A 14,732-nucleotide genomic window follows, 5' to 3' on the forward strand; every position below is an offset into this window, starting at 1 on the left:
AAGCTTTTACATCTCTAGGCTTTCCAAGCTTGAGTGGACAACCAACTGTTTATCAGCTACACCAGAAGGAAATTGGGCCAATCGGTGACAAAACAGACAATATCACGCTGGATTGTGCTTTGCATTTCAGAATGCTACAGATTAGCACAAAAAGACCCACCTGAAGGGTTAAGGGCTCATTCCACCAGAGGCATCGCCTCTTCGACAGCCCTTCAAAGAGGTGTTCCAATAAGGTCCATTTGTCAAGCAGCAACTTGGTCTTCACTGCACACCTTTTCAAAATTCTATAGTCTGGATGCTTCCCAGTCTAAGGAGCTGAATTTTGGTAACGCAGTACTATATTCAGCCATCTAAGGGTATTGAAAAATCTAACCCCTCCTCCAGAGAAATTGCCCATACTGCTTTGGGAGTCTATCTAAGATGAGGAATACGTTGGAGGACACAATCCATTTGAAGAACAAGTTACTTACCAACTGGTAACGTTCTTTAGATTGGATGTTCCTCCAGCGTATTCCTCATTTCCCTCCCAGGCTACCCCTCTGTACATTTTTCCGTGTTATTGCCAACTCAACTCTTGCAAGGCTGATACCTGTCTACCGGCACAATCTACACAGTACAAAATCAAAGGTGAAAAGGGAAAAACAGAACTGAGGCCAACGGATGCCGCGCTTGCTACCTATATACCCGATGACGTCACCCTCGACGGAGGCCTTCGACTCGACGACATCAACGCACAGCTCCCTCTGCCGAAAAAATTTCCAAAGAGCAGCAAAGCTGGATGGAATACATCTAAGATGAGGAATACGTTGCAGGAACATCCAATCAAAAGAACGTTACCAGTTCGTAAGTAACTTCTTCTTGTCTGCTAAGGCCTAAATCATAGCTATGGGTATTATACATCCACCATTTTTCGCGCGTTGTGCTAGCCTGGAGGATGTATTATTGGGATCAACACCTACTACTTTCTTGAGGACCCACCATTTCATATTGTTGCAACTGTGGTTGTTGTCCCAAAAATTAGATACTAAAGGAGCTGTTAGTCTTCGTATTTTGGATTTATGTTCTCCAATCCTCAACTTGATGGATCCTGGGTGTTTTACCGACCTATGTCTTGAGGCATGGGTAAATAATAACATATTACCATTTTTGCTATTGCATGTAGTTTGTTGCTTTAGCTGCCAAGTTTTGCTGCTTCAGCTGCCAAGTTTTGCTGTTGATCGTAACTGATGTGCAGGCAGTAAGTAGCACTTGATTGCAAAAACCACATGGAAAGTGGCCATTAATGGCCTTGGCCTCCCATAGACTTGTGAGAGTGTTCTGTTTAATGACTGGCAATGCTCTGTCTGCTTTGGTGAGCCAACTTTTCAAGTTTTTGCCCTTTTTAAATGCATATAATGGGCTTTGCAAATTGGAATTGTTTATTGTAGGTGCCAATGTTTCGCAATTATCTTCTTGATTTTGTGATGGTAAGTATTGAAGGGCATGGCATATACTATCCGCTCTTTAGTGATATTATCCTGGTTGGGCTTGGCCAGTAGGGTATCCCTATGTTGATATTTGGCCCTTTTAAGTGATTGTGTAAGTAAGTGGGAGGGATAGCCTTGTAACTGCAGCCTATCTTGGATAATATCTGCCTGTGTCGTATAGTCTTCCACCCTTGAGCAATTCCACCTCGCTCTAAGAAACTGGCCATAGGGAATACTTTCATGCAACGATTGAGGGTGGAAGCTGTCAAACCTAAGAATCGTATACCGGTCGGTTTCTTTGCAGTAAAGATCCACAATGATGTGGCCTTCTCCAGCTTTAATAAGATGATCTAGAAATGGTAAAGAAGAATTGCTGGCAGACATGGTGAATTTAAGATTTGTATTTAAAGTATTCAACCATGTAAGAGACATAAGATGGTTGCTTTTAGGTTTGTCCCATACAATAATGTCAATATATCGCTTTTAAAGTCTGACGGCAGATCTAAAAGGGTTGGTACCTGTCAAAATAAACATCTTTTCGAATTTCCACATGTAAAGGGTGGCGTGATTAATGGCAAAGGCAGCCCCCATCGTCGTCCCCCTTACCTGTTGGTAATAGGAGAATTTGAAACTAAAATAATTCTTTGACGCTATTTCTAATAGTTGTATTAATAATTAACTTGGAATTTTATGCACCCCAGGTCTAAGATCAAGAAATTCTTTGTTGACAATAATAAGGTATTCAAGTTGGGGTATATTGGAATAAAGAGATTCCACATCAAGTGTTAATAGTAGATCTGTATTTGCGTCAAAAGATAAGCCTTCTAGATGCGTAATAGCATCCGTAGTATCAGAAAGGTATGTATCTGTGGATGCTGCCAAAGGTTTAAGAAAAAAATCTAGAAATTGACCGATAGGTTCCAACACAGAGCTGCAGAGGGAAACAATAGGGTGACTAGGGGGATTGTACATTTTTATGAATTTTGGGCAAAATGAGTGGTTTTCTGGTGCCTTTTACTGTCAAAAATTGGAACCCTTTCTCATTTATAGCCCAACCATCACGTGCACATAATGCAACTGACATAATTCTGTTCCTTATACTGTCTGTGGTGTCGCCTCTCAATTTACAATAAAATTCTGGATTGTTAAGCTGGCGCATAATTAATCATCATATTGATCTGAATCCAATACTACTATGCCCACCCCGATTTTCCCCCCCCCCCCCCCCCCCCTCACCCCCGTCGGCTTGTTCAGTCACAATTGATGGATCTAGCTTGAGTTGGTGTAGACTTGACCATTCTTGTTTGGTAAAGTTCTTGTTTGGTAAAGTTGAAACAAGGAAACAAGGCCCCTGTGTATTTCCATTAGAGGCATCATAGATGGAATTGAAGTCCCCAAATACAACTGAAACCATTTGTAGAGTAGGTGTAAATGAGGATTTACATTTTAAATGCAGTATGCAGATCATCACTCCTATTAGTTGAATCATTGTTACCAAAGAAGTCCCTCAAGCGTATTTTACAAAATACACTATTTTTTCATGCTCACTCAGTTGTCTTTTGGAGGTATTATAGACAGCAGAAGGTTTTGCTATCTTCGGTACGCCCGTCTCTGGGTTTCGGAGTAGTTGGTTAAAGGAGGGGCCCCTTGATCTGGGGGTGGAAAAGGGAGATGGTGGAGGAAATGGGATGTTAGGCCCCTGTTGAGCAAAGTTAGGTTGCTGTGCATAGTTTTGATAATCCCAATAAGTCTACCTCTTCCCCTATTGTGGCCCCTATTCCAATTGTGGCCTCTTTTGCCCCTTGAGTTTTTGAGGGGGTGTGATCCACTGCCGTCTGATTATCAGAAAATGTAACTTTTTTTTGTTGGGATGTGTTCAATCCATATTGTTGATTATGGGGGTCCTGCCAGTGGCCAGGGCTTTGGTAGTCTGATAGAAGATAGGGGTAGGCCACTTCTCTAGCCAATGGCGTCCGTGGACATGAGCCTAGTCACCATCAAGACTGCCTTACTAGTCGGCCTCACCTCGGCTCGTAGAGTCGGCGAAATCCAGGCACTGGTCGCCTCGGAACCATACACTACCTTTCACAAGGACAAAGTAGTCCTGCGGACACACCCAGCATTTCTTGCCAAGGTTCCGTCTGCTTTCCACTTGAACGAGGAAATGGTACTTCCTACGTTTTTTCCCGATTCCCAAGGACGAAGCACAGAGAGTGCTGCACTGCCTGGATGTCAGGCGTGCCCTGAAATTTTACTTGGACAGGACAAAGGGCTTCTGCAAATCGGACACCCTGTTCGTCACTTTCAGAGGCTCAAGACCAGACTATCGGGCCTCTAAGGCTTCCATATCCCACTGGATGGTATCTGCCATCAAGGAAGCGTATGAGGGCCAGCACAAGCCGCTCCCAGCCAACATGCATGCCCGCACAGTCAGGTCCTAGGCAACGGCCATCGCATTCCAGCGCCATGTCCCTTGGCAAGTCATAAGCAGGGCAGCCCCTTGGGCCTCTTCCTTGGCGCTCTGCAAGCATTACTGTTTGGATGCTGGCTCTAGATCTGATGCGGCTTTCGGACACGGCGGTTCTCAGGAACCTATTTGCTTAAGGAGGGTCTCCTCTCCACCCTGGGCTACAATCGGTTGTAATCGCCCATACAGTATGGAGGAAAGAAGACGGGACGTAAGAGTAATTATAAATTACTCACCGTAGTGACTAACATAGTTAGTCCATAGTCCCCTTTCCTCCATATGTCCCACCAACCTCCCCCCTAATAATACTGGTGTCATTAGGCAATGTTGCATCTATTGTTGACGCGTTAATGGGGACTGAGGTGTCGCGCCGGAGTGCGGAGTCAGGGCAGCGCATGCTCCCTGGGCTGCAACTCTAAATTTAAAGGGGAAGAAGGTTTTTTCTGGTGAAAAAGGTTCTGTCTCCTGTCCCTTCGAAGGGACGCCCATACAGTATGGAGGAAAGCGGACTATGGACTAAGAGTACGTTACTCACTATGGTGAGTAACTTATAATAAATACTATAAGCGGAGGCAGATCTGTTGGTCACACATTTGCGTGTTATTAAACAGAAGTTCTGTACGTTTTCTATTAAGCCTCTGGTGCTATTTTATGTTGGTAAAGTTATACCCAAATTAATGTACGGATTGGAGGTAATGCCTGTGCTGGTGACTGAGAAGGGGGAGATGCTTGAGGCATTAGTGCTGAGGAAAGCGTTGAATCTTCCCAATTGTGTTCCCATTTCTTTCATCCATTACGAGCTGGGTCTTACTCGCCATTTGCCAGGTGGTGTTGGAAAGTAATCAGCTTAGTGTGGACATTTTTATATATCCCAAAAGTATCAATGTATGAGGATATGAGAGTTTTGCTCCATAATGACACTATCGGTCTTTTATTTTCCATATGTACTAACATTATTGCGAAGCTGGGCTTCCAGATGATTCCTACACATCTCATGGGAATTATGGGAATTAAAAAAGCGCTTTATAAGGTTGATTGATGTGAGACCATTGAAACTGTGCATAGGTATAATTCTCTAAATGAACTGAAATTTCAACATAAGTGTGCTGGCCAGTGACCTAAATATCTGAGGTTATCTCTTAATGGTAAAATTTGCAACATGTTCATGGGATTTCGACTCAACATATTAACTACAAGGGAGATTAAAGTTAGATGGGGCTTGTTTAACCCCTCTATGGTAGCTTGTCGTTATTGTAAGATTGTGGACTGTATTGAAACCTTAAAGCACATTGTGATTAGCTCCCCTGCATTGCACTTTAAAAGTATGAGATATTTTAGACATTTGATTTTCAGAACCGATTTTATTGACACCGATGCTTTGTGGTCTTATCTTTTGTATGGTCATTCTTAGCAGGCACTGTTTACACTTTATCACTTTCCAAATAATATTCAACTGAACTCGGATATGTTCTGAAATGATGGTTTTATTTGTTGGATGACATTTTTGAATGATTTTTTAAGTTTTCATTGTATTATGTGAAAAGTTCATATGTTGAACTGTAACACAATAAATAAAAATGGATGCTGGGTATTTATTTTACACAGCCCTGTGGTGAGGGTTGTGCAACCATCTGTCTAACCTTTTGGCAGATCAACAAATCAAACCAAAAGGAACTCCACACCCTTCAAAGGGTAATGATACTAGCAGAGTACAGTGGGTTAACTCCCAGAGGGAAAGAGGGCTGGCAGGTCAGTCCAGTTAGTAGACACAAATTATAAAAGAAAACATCCCACACTAGTGTTAATACATTCACACTTAAGTCACACTTCATCTCTATTAGGTCACAATAAGTCAATTAGGTACACTTAGCACATGATGGAATCAGGCTATGCATACAAAAACAGTGGTGGACAGTTGAGACTTGATCCACATCTACTGCAAATCTGAAACTAGTATCTGGTGCTAGGCTGTACAGATCTAGTATAAGAAGAGGGAAAGTCAAGGGAGCTTAGACACATTGAAACGTTACATTTACACAGCCATCAGTACCCAAGTTGTCATACCAACATTAATCATGTTATACTCTACTCTCTAGCACATAGTTCCATGTCTAATCCAAACACAATCTATACAGTAACCTATAGCCCTAGAGGGGTGAAAGGCAGAACTTCAGCAAACACACCGAGACGGCACCAAAAGGCAAGAATACATTTAGGCTGATAGTGTCAATATTCCACTTTTATACAAAAATAAAATTACAATAATTCAATATACCAAATATTTCACATTGACTGTAGTTAATTTTAAGACTTTAAATATATTTGTAAACTCAAGGGCACATGCGAAAAATCCAGTTTTTGGACCCAAAACTCCAGGTGCCCAGAGGGAACTCAGGAAAATGGCAATGTGCAGTGAAGTAACTATGATCATCCATATGAATTACAAGGCAACGTCAGTAGACAGATCTGCAGTTCTGGTGAAAAGCAAGTGATGTCCCACTACTCCAAAGCTGCATAGCTTGCAACAACCCACCCTGAGGACACATGGAAAAAAACCTTGAAGAGGAACGTGGCTAGGTTCGAGTTCCAGCAGGCAGCCCTGGAGTCGATGCAGCGAGGCAGGATTCAGCCCCGATACAAGTCAATGGTGAACTATGTTAATGCACGCCTGTGGAAATCTTCAACTACAAGGGTCCTGAGGGTAAGTATCAAGATGAATCCACAAACCCATGGTACTCATGTTCATAGTATCTGAAAAGCTGGTTCCAGGAAGGTAAAACAACCCGATGAGTAACTCTTATTTTGCAGGTCCAACTTCTGTTGCAAGGATCCAAACACTCAGGGACTTGAAGCCCACACCAATGAAGACTGTCACGGCCAAAAAGAACCACAATCCCCAGGAAATAACTGCGTTGGTTCCAGGAAGATGAAAGAACACAGCCAAGTAGGTTCTGGTGACCTGATGAACAAAGGAAAACAGCCCACCAGCAGAAGACAGTCCCACAATGATGGCTATGAGGTGGTCCACCCAGACAAACTGATCAGGCTGGGTACCGGTGTGCTGTTTCCCTTCCAGAGGGTGACGGCTAACACCACCACGGTGGTGAGACCATTATGGTTATAGTAGAAAGACTGTAAACTGACCCCAAAAAACAGTCCTAGTACCGGATCCTGGCCCAGCCAATGAGGACGACTAGGGGAAAGGATGAAGAATGCCCAGTAGAAAATCTGAACTGGACTCTAGCCAAGGACTCCAGGTCCAACATGTATGGTCAGATCCAGTCCTAAAGATGTAGTAACAGCCCACAAGCAGCAAATGTCCTGCAGCAGTTACGCAAACCTGTTTCTCTCCTGAAAATAGGACACAACTGAGTGTAGCAACAAGTTCTCCCTAGTTATTTCACATGCACACACATGCGTGCCTAAGGCAGTCCAAACTAAGGTTTTGGCGGCCTGTATGTCAGGTTGGCCCCAAGAACTGCCACTCAGTATCACCCCCACAGGATGTATATTGAACATGTACAATGCCAGGGGCTGGTATATTCCAGTCAAACCTACTTTAGAGGGTGCAGGGCTGGGCTCAAAGAAATCCGATGTGTGCACATCAGCCATTTTAGGCCTGCATCCCTAGACAAAGTAATGCTCAAGAATCAAAATGACTGAGTTAGACTTAAAAATACATTCATACCCCAGTAGCTAGCAAAAATGTTACATTGGGCTACTAACACAGTAAATCGACCTGCACCCCTGCTGAAGCCAAAACTAATACACAGCTCCCACTAACATTCTGAGGTTGGGAGGGAGCTAAATATTTAGGGGTCCTTAAAAAGAGATTGAATCATTTCAATTGTTTGTGTTTTGCTAACACTGTGATCAGTCAAGGCAGCAATGTTTTTAGCTTTCAAAGTGACACACATATAAACAATGTAATGATTTGAAACTACTAGTGGCAAATAGTGTTCTAGGCAAGTAAATTACTCCTTCAAAGCCTATAATTTCTCAATTTCTGAACTTGCATACTGTTAACTATATTCAGGTATGTTTTTTCTTTTTCTTTTATATAGATCAGTGTAATGAAGATGACATGGGGAATTCTAGATCCACCTGTTGGGAACACTCGGTTAAATGTAATCCGGTTAATATGCAGCCTTCTTCAGACAAATACACCCGATATTAATCTTGTGTTAATTGAACTGAACACTATTGGAGTTATACTGGTAAGATTCATGTTTTTCAGTAATTGAAAAAGCCTTTTTAAGAACTTTTTTGGCTAGGACTGCTTGAATATTTGCTTAATATTCCTGCCAGATTAATATTTATGCATAATGGGCATCCTGGTGTATGTGGCCTGTGACAAGGTCAAATGTGAAAGGCTGAGGGATCAAAAGTAGGAGACCAAGTGCAAATATACTCTTATAGGTTTGGGAACCCTTCTACTGAGAACGAACAATGCCAAATAACCTGTTCTCTGGGAAGTTGCCCACCCAGGAGGGCCTACAACCACGTTTTAGCTCACTAACTGTCAGAGGAGAAATTTGCATTTGCATAGCAGTCTGGTCCAACCCACTTGGGCATTCCAGCACCAAAATGCTAGGCAGTTCTCTAAGCAAGAGTCCCAACAGCAACCCCAGACACATGTTTCGGCCTGGTCTGGCCTAATCATTTAGTTGAATCTGTGACTCTCTAAGCTCAGTGAGCAAGGGGAGCACGTCTGAATTTCTCTGGGTAACTTAGGGTTAGTTTGTTTGGCAAGGACTGTATGAATATTTGCTGATTATCGTTGCAAGGTTGATATTTAGGCGGTACCGCATAAGGTAATGCCCCCGGGGCCCATAATAGTTACCCGTGGTAGCAATGGCCCACAGCCGAGGGGTTTATCGCCATTCGTACCCTGGCCCGTTAGACCGGGGTACCAATGGTGGGATTTTTAAGACTGCGAGACCCATCGTGTTTCGCAGCGGGAAAAAAAAGTAAAACAAATTACTGCCGCAGACAGGAAAACAGTCGGTTTGCACTTTCCGCGCAGCCATAGTAAACAAAATGGCTGCAATGGAAGAGAAGGGATTACAAGTAGTCCCCTCTCCATATGCATGGTGGCCTGAAATAAAAGAAGGCGGCGCGAGTGTTGCGCAAAAGCGCAAAAGCGCAAGCAGGGGTACCATCAGGTAAGGCTTGCAAACTAACCAATTGGTTGGTTTGTAAGCAAATGAAAAAACTGCTCCGGGTACTAACTATGCATAATGGACAGCTTGGTTATGAGGTCTGTGACGAGGTCACATGGGAACGGCCGGGGGATGAAAAGTAGGAGACTAAGTGCAAATATAGAGAGGTGAGCAAAGCGCAAAGCATTAAGATGAAGAGTGAGGGAAGAAGAGAGCAGACTAGAGAAAAAAGAACAGTTGGAGGGATAGGAGGATGGGGTGGTAGAATACAGGGAGATAACAAGAGAAGTGGCAGTAGAAAACCATGAAAAAAGGCATACGTGGGGAACAAGATAGATGGGAGAATGTCGATACAGCTTCCTATTGGGTGGGATGAGACCCCAAAGAATACAGAAGCAAAGTGGGTCCCAGAAGGAGACCCATCTGCATGGGGGGGAGATTTTTGTCTGATGGTAGGGGCTGGACTGAGGCCATGGTAAAGCAAAAGGGATTAAGACCTTGGAAAAACACCTTGTAAACTGTGCAAGTTGAGACATGGCACACATAAAACAAAGCACAGAAGGAAAGGCTGAGTACCCTAGGGTCACTCTGATTTGCTAAATCGAATACCTGACCCCCATCAAACCGCTCAAGGATTCAACAAGCAGGGTTATCAGCTTACAGAGTCCAGGAAGACCATCCAGAGAGCTGGACAGCCACTACAACATCCAAGGAATGCAAAGCGTCAAAGAGTGTTTTGGACACTGTAAAATCCCAATACTGTGAGTGATTTGACCGGAAAGGACAGAGGATCATGCTGACGACAGAGGTTAAATATCTAGTTGACTGCCATTCTGCCTATTGTACACCTTTCATTCGCATTTGGGGTGTTTCGGTCAACACTAATTCCTCCTAGTCATAAAAATACACCTAATCAAGCGCTTCAAGCAGGTCTATGGTCCCTTGTTGGAACCTGCCCCATCACTGCATCAAGTCCATGACTAATCGAAATGGATAACTAATGGGACATAAGTGCAATACAACATCTTAAGTCTTATTCATTGGTAGGTGAAAATATGTCCCTTTATATAATATTAAAACATCCAAACATGACCACTGTTTCTAATCCAAAAAAGATAATATTTCTAAAGAATACATTTTTCTACATATTCCTCCTCTTATGAAATACTCGTTGGGCACATTCAGGCCCAGAAACTTTAACCAAGCCACCAAGTTGCGCCATACGTTTTTGAGTCTGTTCCATCGCTGCTCCTTGCTGGCATCTCACACTGGAAGTAAAGTCCTCTCTGTATATGCTCAAAGCCACTAGTGCCATTTCACCAGTGTTTTTTTTTTCTGCAGTCAACGTGTCAGAACTCGAACTAGCCACTTGAAGTTTTTAATCCCTTTTTGACTTTAAAAACGCCCAAATCGGGCTTTAAAGCTTGTTTGTCATGTCCCTGACTGTTTTGCAATTCTTCGCCTTTTTCTCTTTTGATAAGGACCATGATAGTGAGTAGTTCATATCCCTGGAATTAATGCGTCCCAAAGAGGTCCGTGAAAGGGCTGCATAGCTTTTATCAGCCTCTAGTAAGACTACTCTGGTGTACGCTTACCAGTACAAAGTCGGTTCATGTTCAGATGGATTAACAAAATCGGCCGCCAGGTGAGGATTTTCAGAGGCCACTTCTTTATGGTGAACAGGGCAGACACCGAGAGGTTATTCAAACGCAATGAAGGTACCATAGCAGAGCGGCAAGGATCAGTCTCAGGAAGGGTGTGAGAGTGGTGTGATTAATCCAATGGAGTCATCACAGATAACCAATGGTACCTCCTCCCATGTGGCCAGTGGAGGGCAGACAATACCTGATCCTGACCCTAGGGGTGGCTATATGAGGGAGTATCACATTGGAGGCGACCACCCCAGGGAGATGCCATGGCATCATTGGATGAGACATGGTATTCCCCATTTGCCCACGAAAAAGACCCCTTGTTACCCAATACCCTATTACCATGCATCTATACCCCCATTTAGGCAAAATAGAGCAACTTTTTCCTGAAGCCCTTTTCACCAAACTTCTATTCCTGGACAAAAGGTTAAAGACTCCAAGACTGTATTTTCCAGTTCGAATTATCATCCATGTACATCTGGCTCATCATTTGGAAAGATTGCAAGTAATTTGTCAAGTATTTTGCATCAGTCAACATCAATGGACTTTATCTCCCTCAATTACCCAAGTACTGGGAGTAGGAGGAGGAAGGTAGCAACGCAGAGCCGTATAGAGCCTCAAGCTCAATGTACATGCTAGTTGTTTTCACAATGCACCTGATCGAAAACCAATTGCAAGAGCTGCTGCTGTTTGGAAGAAGTCGTATCGCTCTGCGAGGTGTGTGGTCCCTGGGAGCACATAATAGTGTAGCGGAGCCAAGGGGCTCATCAGTAAGGAGGCAGAGAAATGTTGTGAGAGCAGGATGTGCTGCAGACATGCCAATAACAGAGGGAATATTCCTGGCCATTCGGCAGCCGGAGAAAGCAAAACCTCCCTTACCGGGACCTGAAGGTAGACTATAACTGCTGTCAACTCTCTTAATACAAAATTAATTCTATTGCTTATAAAATGTCTTATTCAATAAACATTTGTTTACTATTTCATTTCACTCATATTTTTACATTTTCATGGTTTCACACCCTGATCTCATACACTTCTAAACATTGGTGCATATTACGTACATTTGACCTGTAAAAAAGATCAAATTCCTATGTATAAACATAGAACAAGCATCACCATAAATAACATGAACATAACAGCAAATGAGTGCAAATTACAATGTAAAAAAATGTTGTTTTGCTTTCTGCCACCTCACACGACCAATCCTATTCATATTACCTTAAAGTGCTTCAGTGCTATATACTGATCTGGGACAATAGAGAACATACTCATTTCAAATGTCTGGGTTATCATTCTTTCAATCAGTTTATACTTGGTTGCCTGATCTCCTCAGGCTTGACATCCTGCGTCTCCATTCAGTTTACATACATATAAGCACGCATTGTTGCTCACTGCGTTCTCATAGAGGGAAAAAGGAAGCCATCCTGGTGCTGAGACGTTTCGGCAAAAATGTTTAAATGGTTGCCTTCCTCAGGATAGATTGATCAAGCTGATCCTGCATGTGGACATTCCCTAAATAATAAATAAATTAACACAATCACCAGCCACTGCAAATGTGTGTAATTTTCTGTGTTTTAGAAGTTTGTTATGGTCTGGGAAGAATCCTATTCCCAAGTTTTTAAGTGTGCTCAGGTTCCAGTGCAAGCCCAAATGATCAGGGGACTATGTGCCTAGACAAACCAGTAATGCAAAAATAACGACAATGGCCCACAGAAACCAAACCGGTACCAGAATCAGGTAGCAGAATTATGGGCTAGGGAGAGAGTAACCCTGCCAAAGCACCCAGTCTTATCACTTAAAACAGAGAAGATGCCAGAAAACCTGTCACAGGGCACAGACATTGATATTATGCAGCCAGACCACCCTCAGATGGAGTTACTCCCACAATGCACTACACTACCAACCCCAAACAGATCAGGGAAATGTCATTATCCTTTGAAGGACAGGGAGGCCATAGTAAAACCCTTCAAAGACATGTAGACCCTGGTGGAAACCTAAACACCTCCAGAGACCCCTTAACACACTTGCTTTACAAACAGCAGTGCAGCTGGAGACCCTTCACACAATCAGCTTGTTCAGCTTCTCTCGAAGCGATGAAGAATTCTCGGGAGGATATTCATTTTTATAACTTCTCGTCTCCCCAACCACGAGATCAATAACCTACTCCATCGATCTATATACTTCTGGATTTCCCTAATTAGCAGTTGGGTAGTTGGCTCCCACGAGATCCCCCTCTTCTAGTGATATTGATACTGAGATACTGCAGGGTCTCCTTCACATGCTTAAATGGGGCTAGTTGGTGAAGCTGCGAAAAGGTTGTCTGGAGACCCTGCTATGCTCAAAATTTCAGACTTACTAACAATAACCCTGAACCTAGACACCGCCCCATAACTGTCTAGTCCCCCATGACTGCCTTAAGAGAATGTATGGAGTTCATTAGCGAGAGGATGATATCAACTGCAAATAAGCTTATTTTATATGCCCCCTTAGCTAACGTAATTCCTTTAATGCACTAGGATTTCCAGATGTGCTCTGCAAGCAGCTCCATCACCAGGGTGAACAGAATATGGGACAATGGGCACCCCTGACTTGTGCCTCCACCCAGGGAGATGTGGTTTGTGAGTACCCCATTCACATCGACCCTCGCTTTTGGTATGGCATAATTCACCATGATACGGATCATGCTGGGCCCAAGGCCCACCTTGTGTAATACCTTTTGTAAAAATGACAAGTTGACTCGCTCAAATGCCTATTCGGCATCCAAAGCTAGCAAAACCGTTTGCTCTTGCCTTCGATGTGCACTCTCGATCAATAGCATAGTTTTCCCAACCTTGTGCCCGGTCTGCCTATTGGTTACAAAGCCTGTCTGAGCAAAGTCGATCAGGGATTTCGTAAACCAACCCAAGCAATTGGTCAATATTTTAATAAAGATTTTCTCGTCTGCATTAAGTAGGGATATGAGTCTCTAAGACACGCAGTGGGACAGGGTCCTTGCCGGGTTTAGGGATCAGCACTATTTGGGCCTCGGTCATTGAGTCTGCCACCAACACCCCCTTTTCCCTAGTCAAGTTAAAAAGATATAGTAATTGGTCAACAAGCACATGCACCATAATCTTGTAAAATTCTACCGACAGGTCATAGGGCCCAGGCTTTTAAACACCCTCCCAACACCCCTTTAATGGCATCCAGCACCTCCTGTCTCTCTATGTGCCTATCCAGCCATATCTTATTCCTCTCTGGTATTGTTGGCAGAGGCACTGCCTCCAAGTAAGCCTCCTCGACCCTCTCTTCTACAAAATCTCCTGTATAGGGGAACTCCCGGAAGGCCTTCTGCTTATGCCCCCCCACCCAAGCCCCCTGCAATCTGCCCCCTCATCCAATATCTTCTGAATAAAGCTCCGATTTCCCCTTCCTCTCAACCTATTGGCCAATATTCTGTCCGCTGTATCAACCCTCTCATAAAATCTTTGCTTGGGTCTCAATAATATTTGCCCTGCCTTGTCCTCCCCCCTCAGCATATTATGCTCACCCCTTCTTATCTTATTTTGAGCTCCATTTGTCCCTGCCCACTATTAATGGCCTTACACTGCTCCTTCAACTTCTCAATTTCCCCAAGCAGCGCCTGCTGTGTCCAAATCTTGTGTTGAGCCGTCTCCGAGGTGATCAGGCTCCCCCAGGAAAGTGCTTTCAGGGCATTCCAATTAATCCCTGGCAGCGTGTCGCTCACTTTAAGATCCATATAGTCCCCCAGGGATCTATCGAGAATATCCCTTACTAGCCTGTCTTGCATGAGAAATTAATTGAGCCACCATAGTGGCTTCATGTGCAGCTACCCCTCCACCATCAGTTCCAGCAACAGTGGTGAGTGGTCCGACATCGTGCTAATGTGAACACCATATGCCTGAACATCTCGGGGACATGCTGCTGACGGGAAGACACAATCTATCCTCCAGTAGGATTGATGTATTGCTGAGTAGTCGGTGTATTC

At 43.6% G+C, this 14,732-nt stretch overlaps 1 protein-coding gene across 10 annotated transcripts in view; it reads left to right on the forward strand.

Annotated features, from left to right (window-relative positions):
* The window catches only part of PPP6R3 (protein phosphatase 6 regulatory subunit 3), a 2,530,957-nt gene that overhangs the window by 1,089,868 nt on the left and 1,426,357 nt on the right, over window positions 1-14,732 (forward strand). For all 10 annotated transcript variants that reach the window (XM_069624114.1, XM_069624109.1, XM_069624112.1 and 7 more), the window contains one exon: window positions 7,998-8,150. In XM_069624114.1, the coding sequence (XP_069480215.1) occupies window positions 7,998-8,150 (153 nt within the window). The remainder of the gene's footprint in view (window positions 1-7,997; window positions 8,151-14,732) is intronic.

The sequence above is a fragment of the Ambystoma mexicanum genome, chromosome 11 (assembly GCF_040938575.1).
Source record: "Ambystoma mexicanum isolate Mex_15411 chromosome 11, UKY_AmexF1_1, whole genome shotgun sequence".
NCBI classification, from domain to species: Eukaryota; Metazoa; Chordata; class Amphibia; order Caudata; family Ambystomatidae; genus Ambystoma; species Ambystoma mexicanum.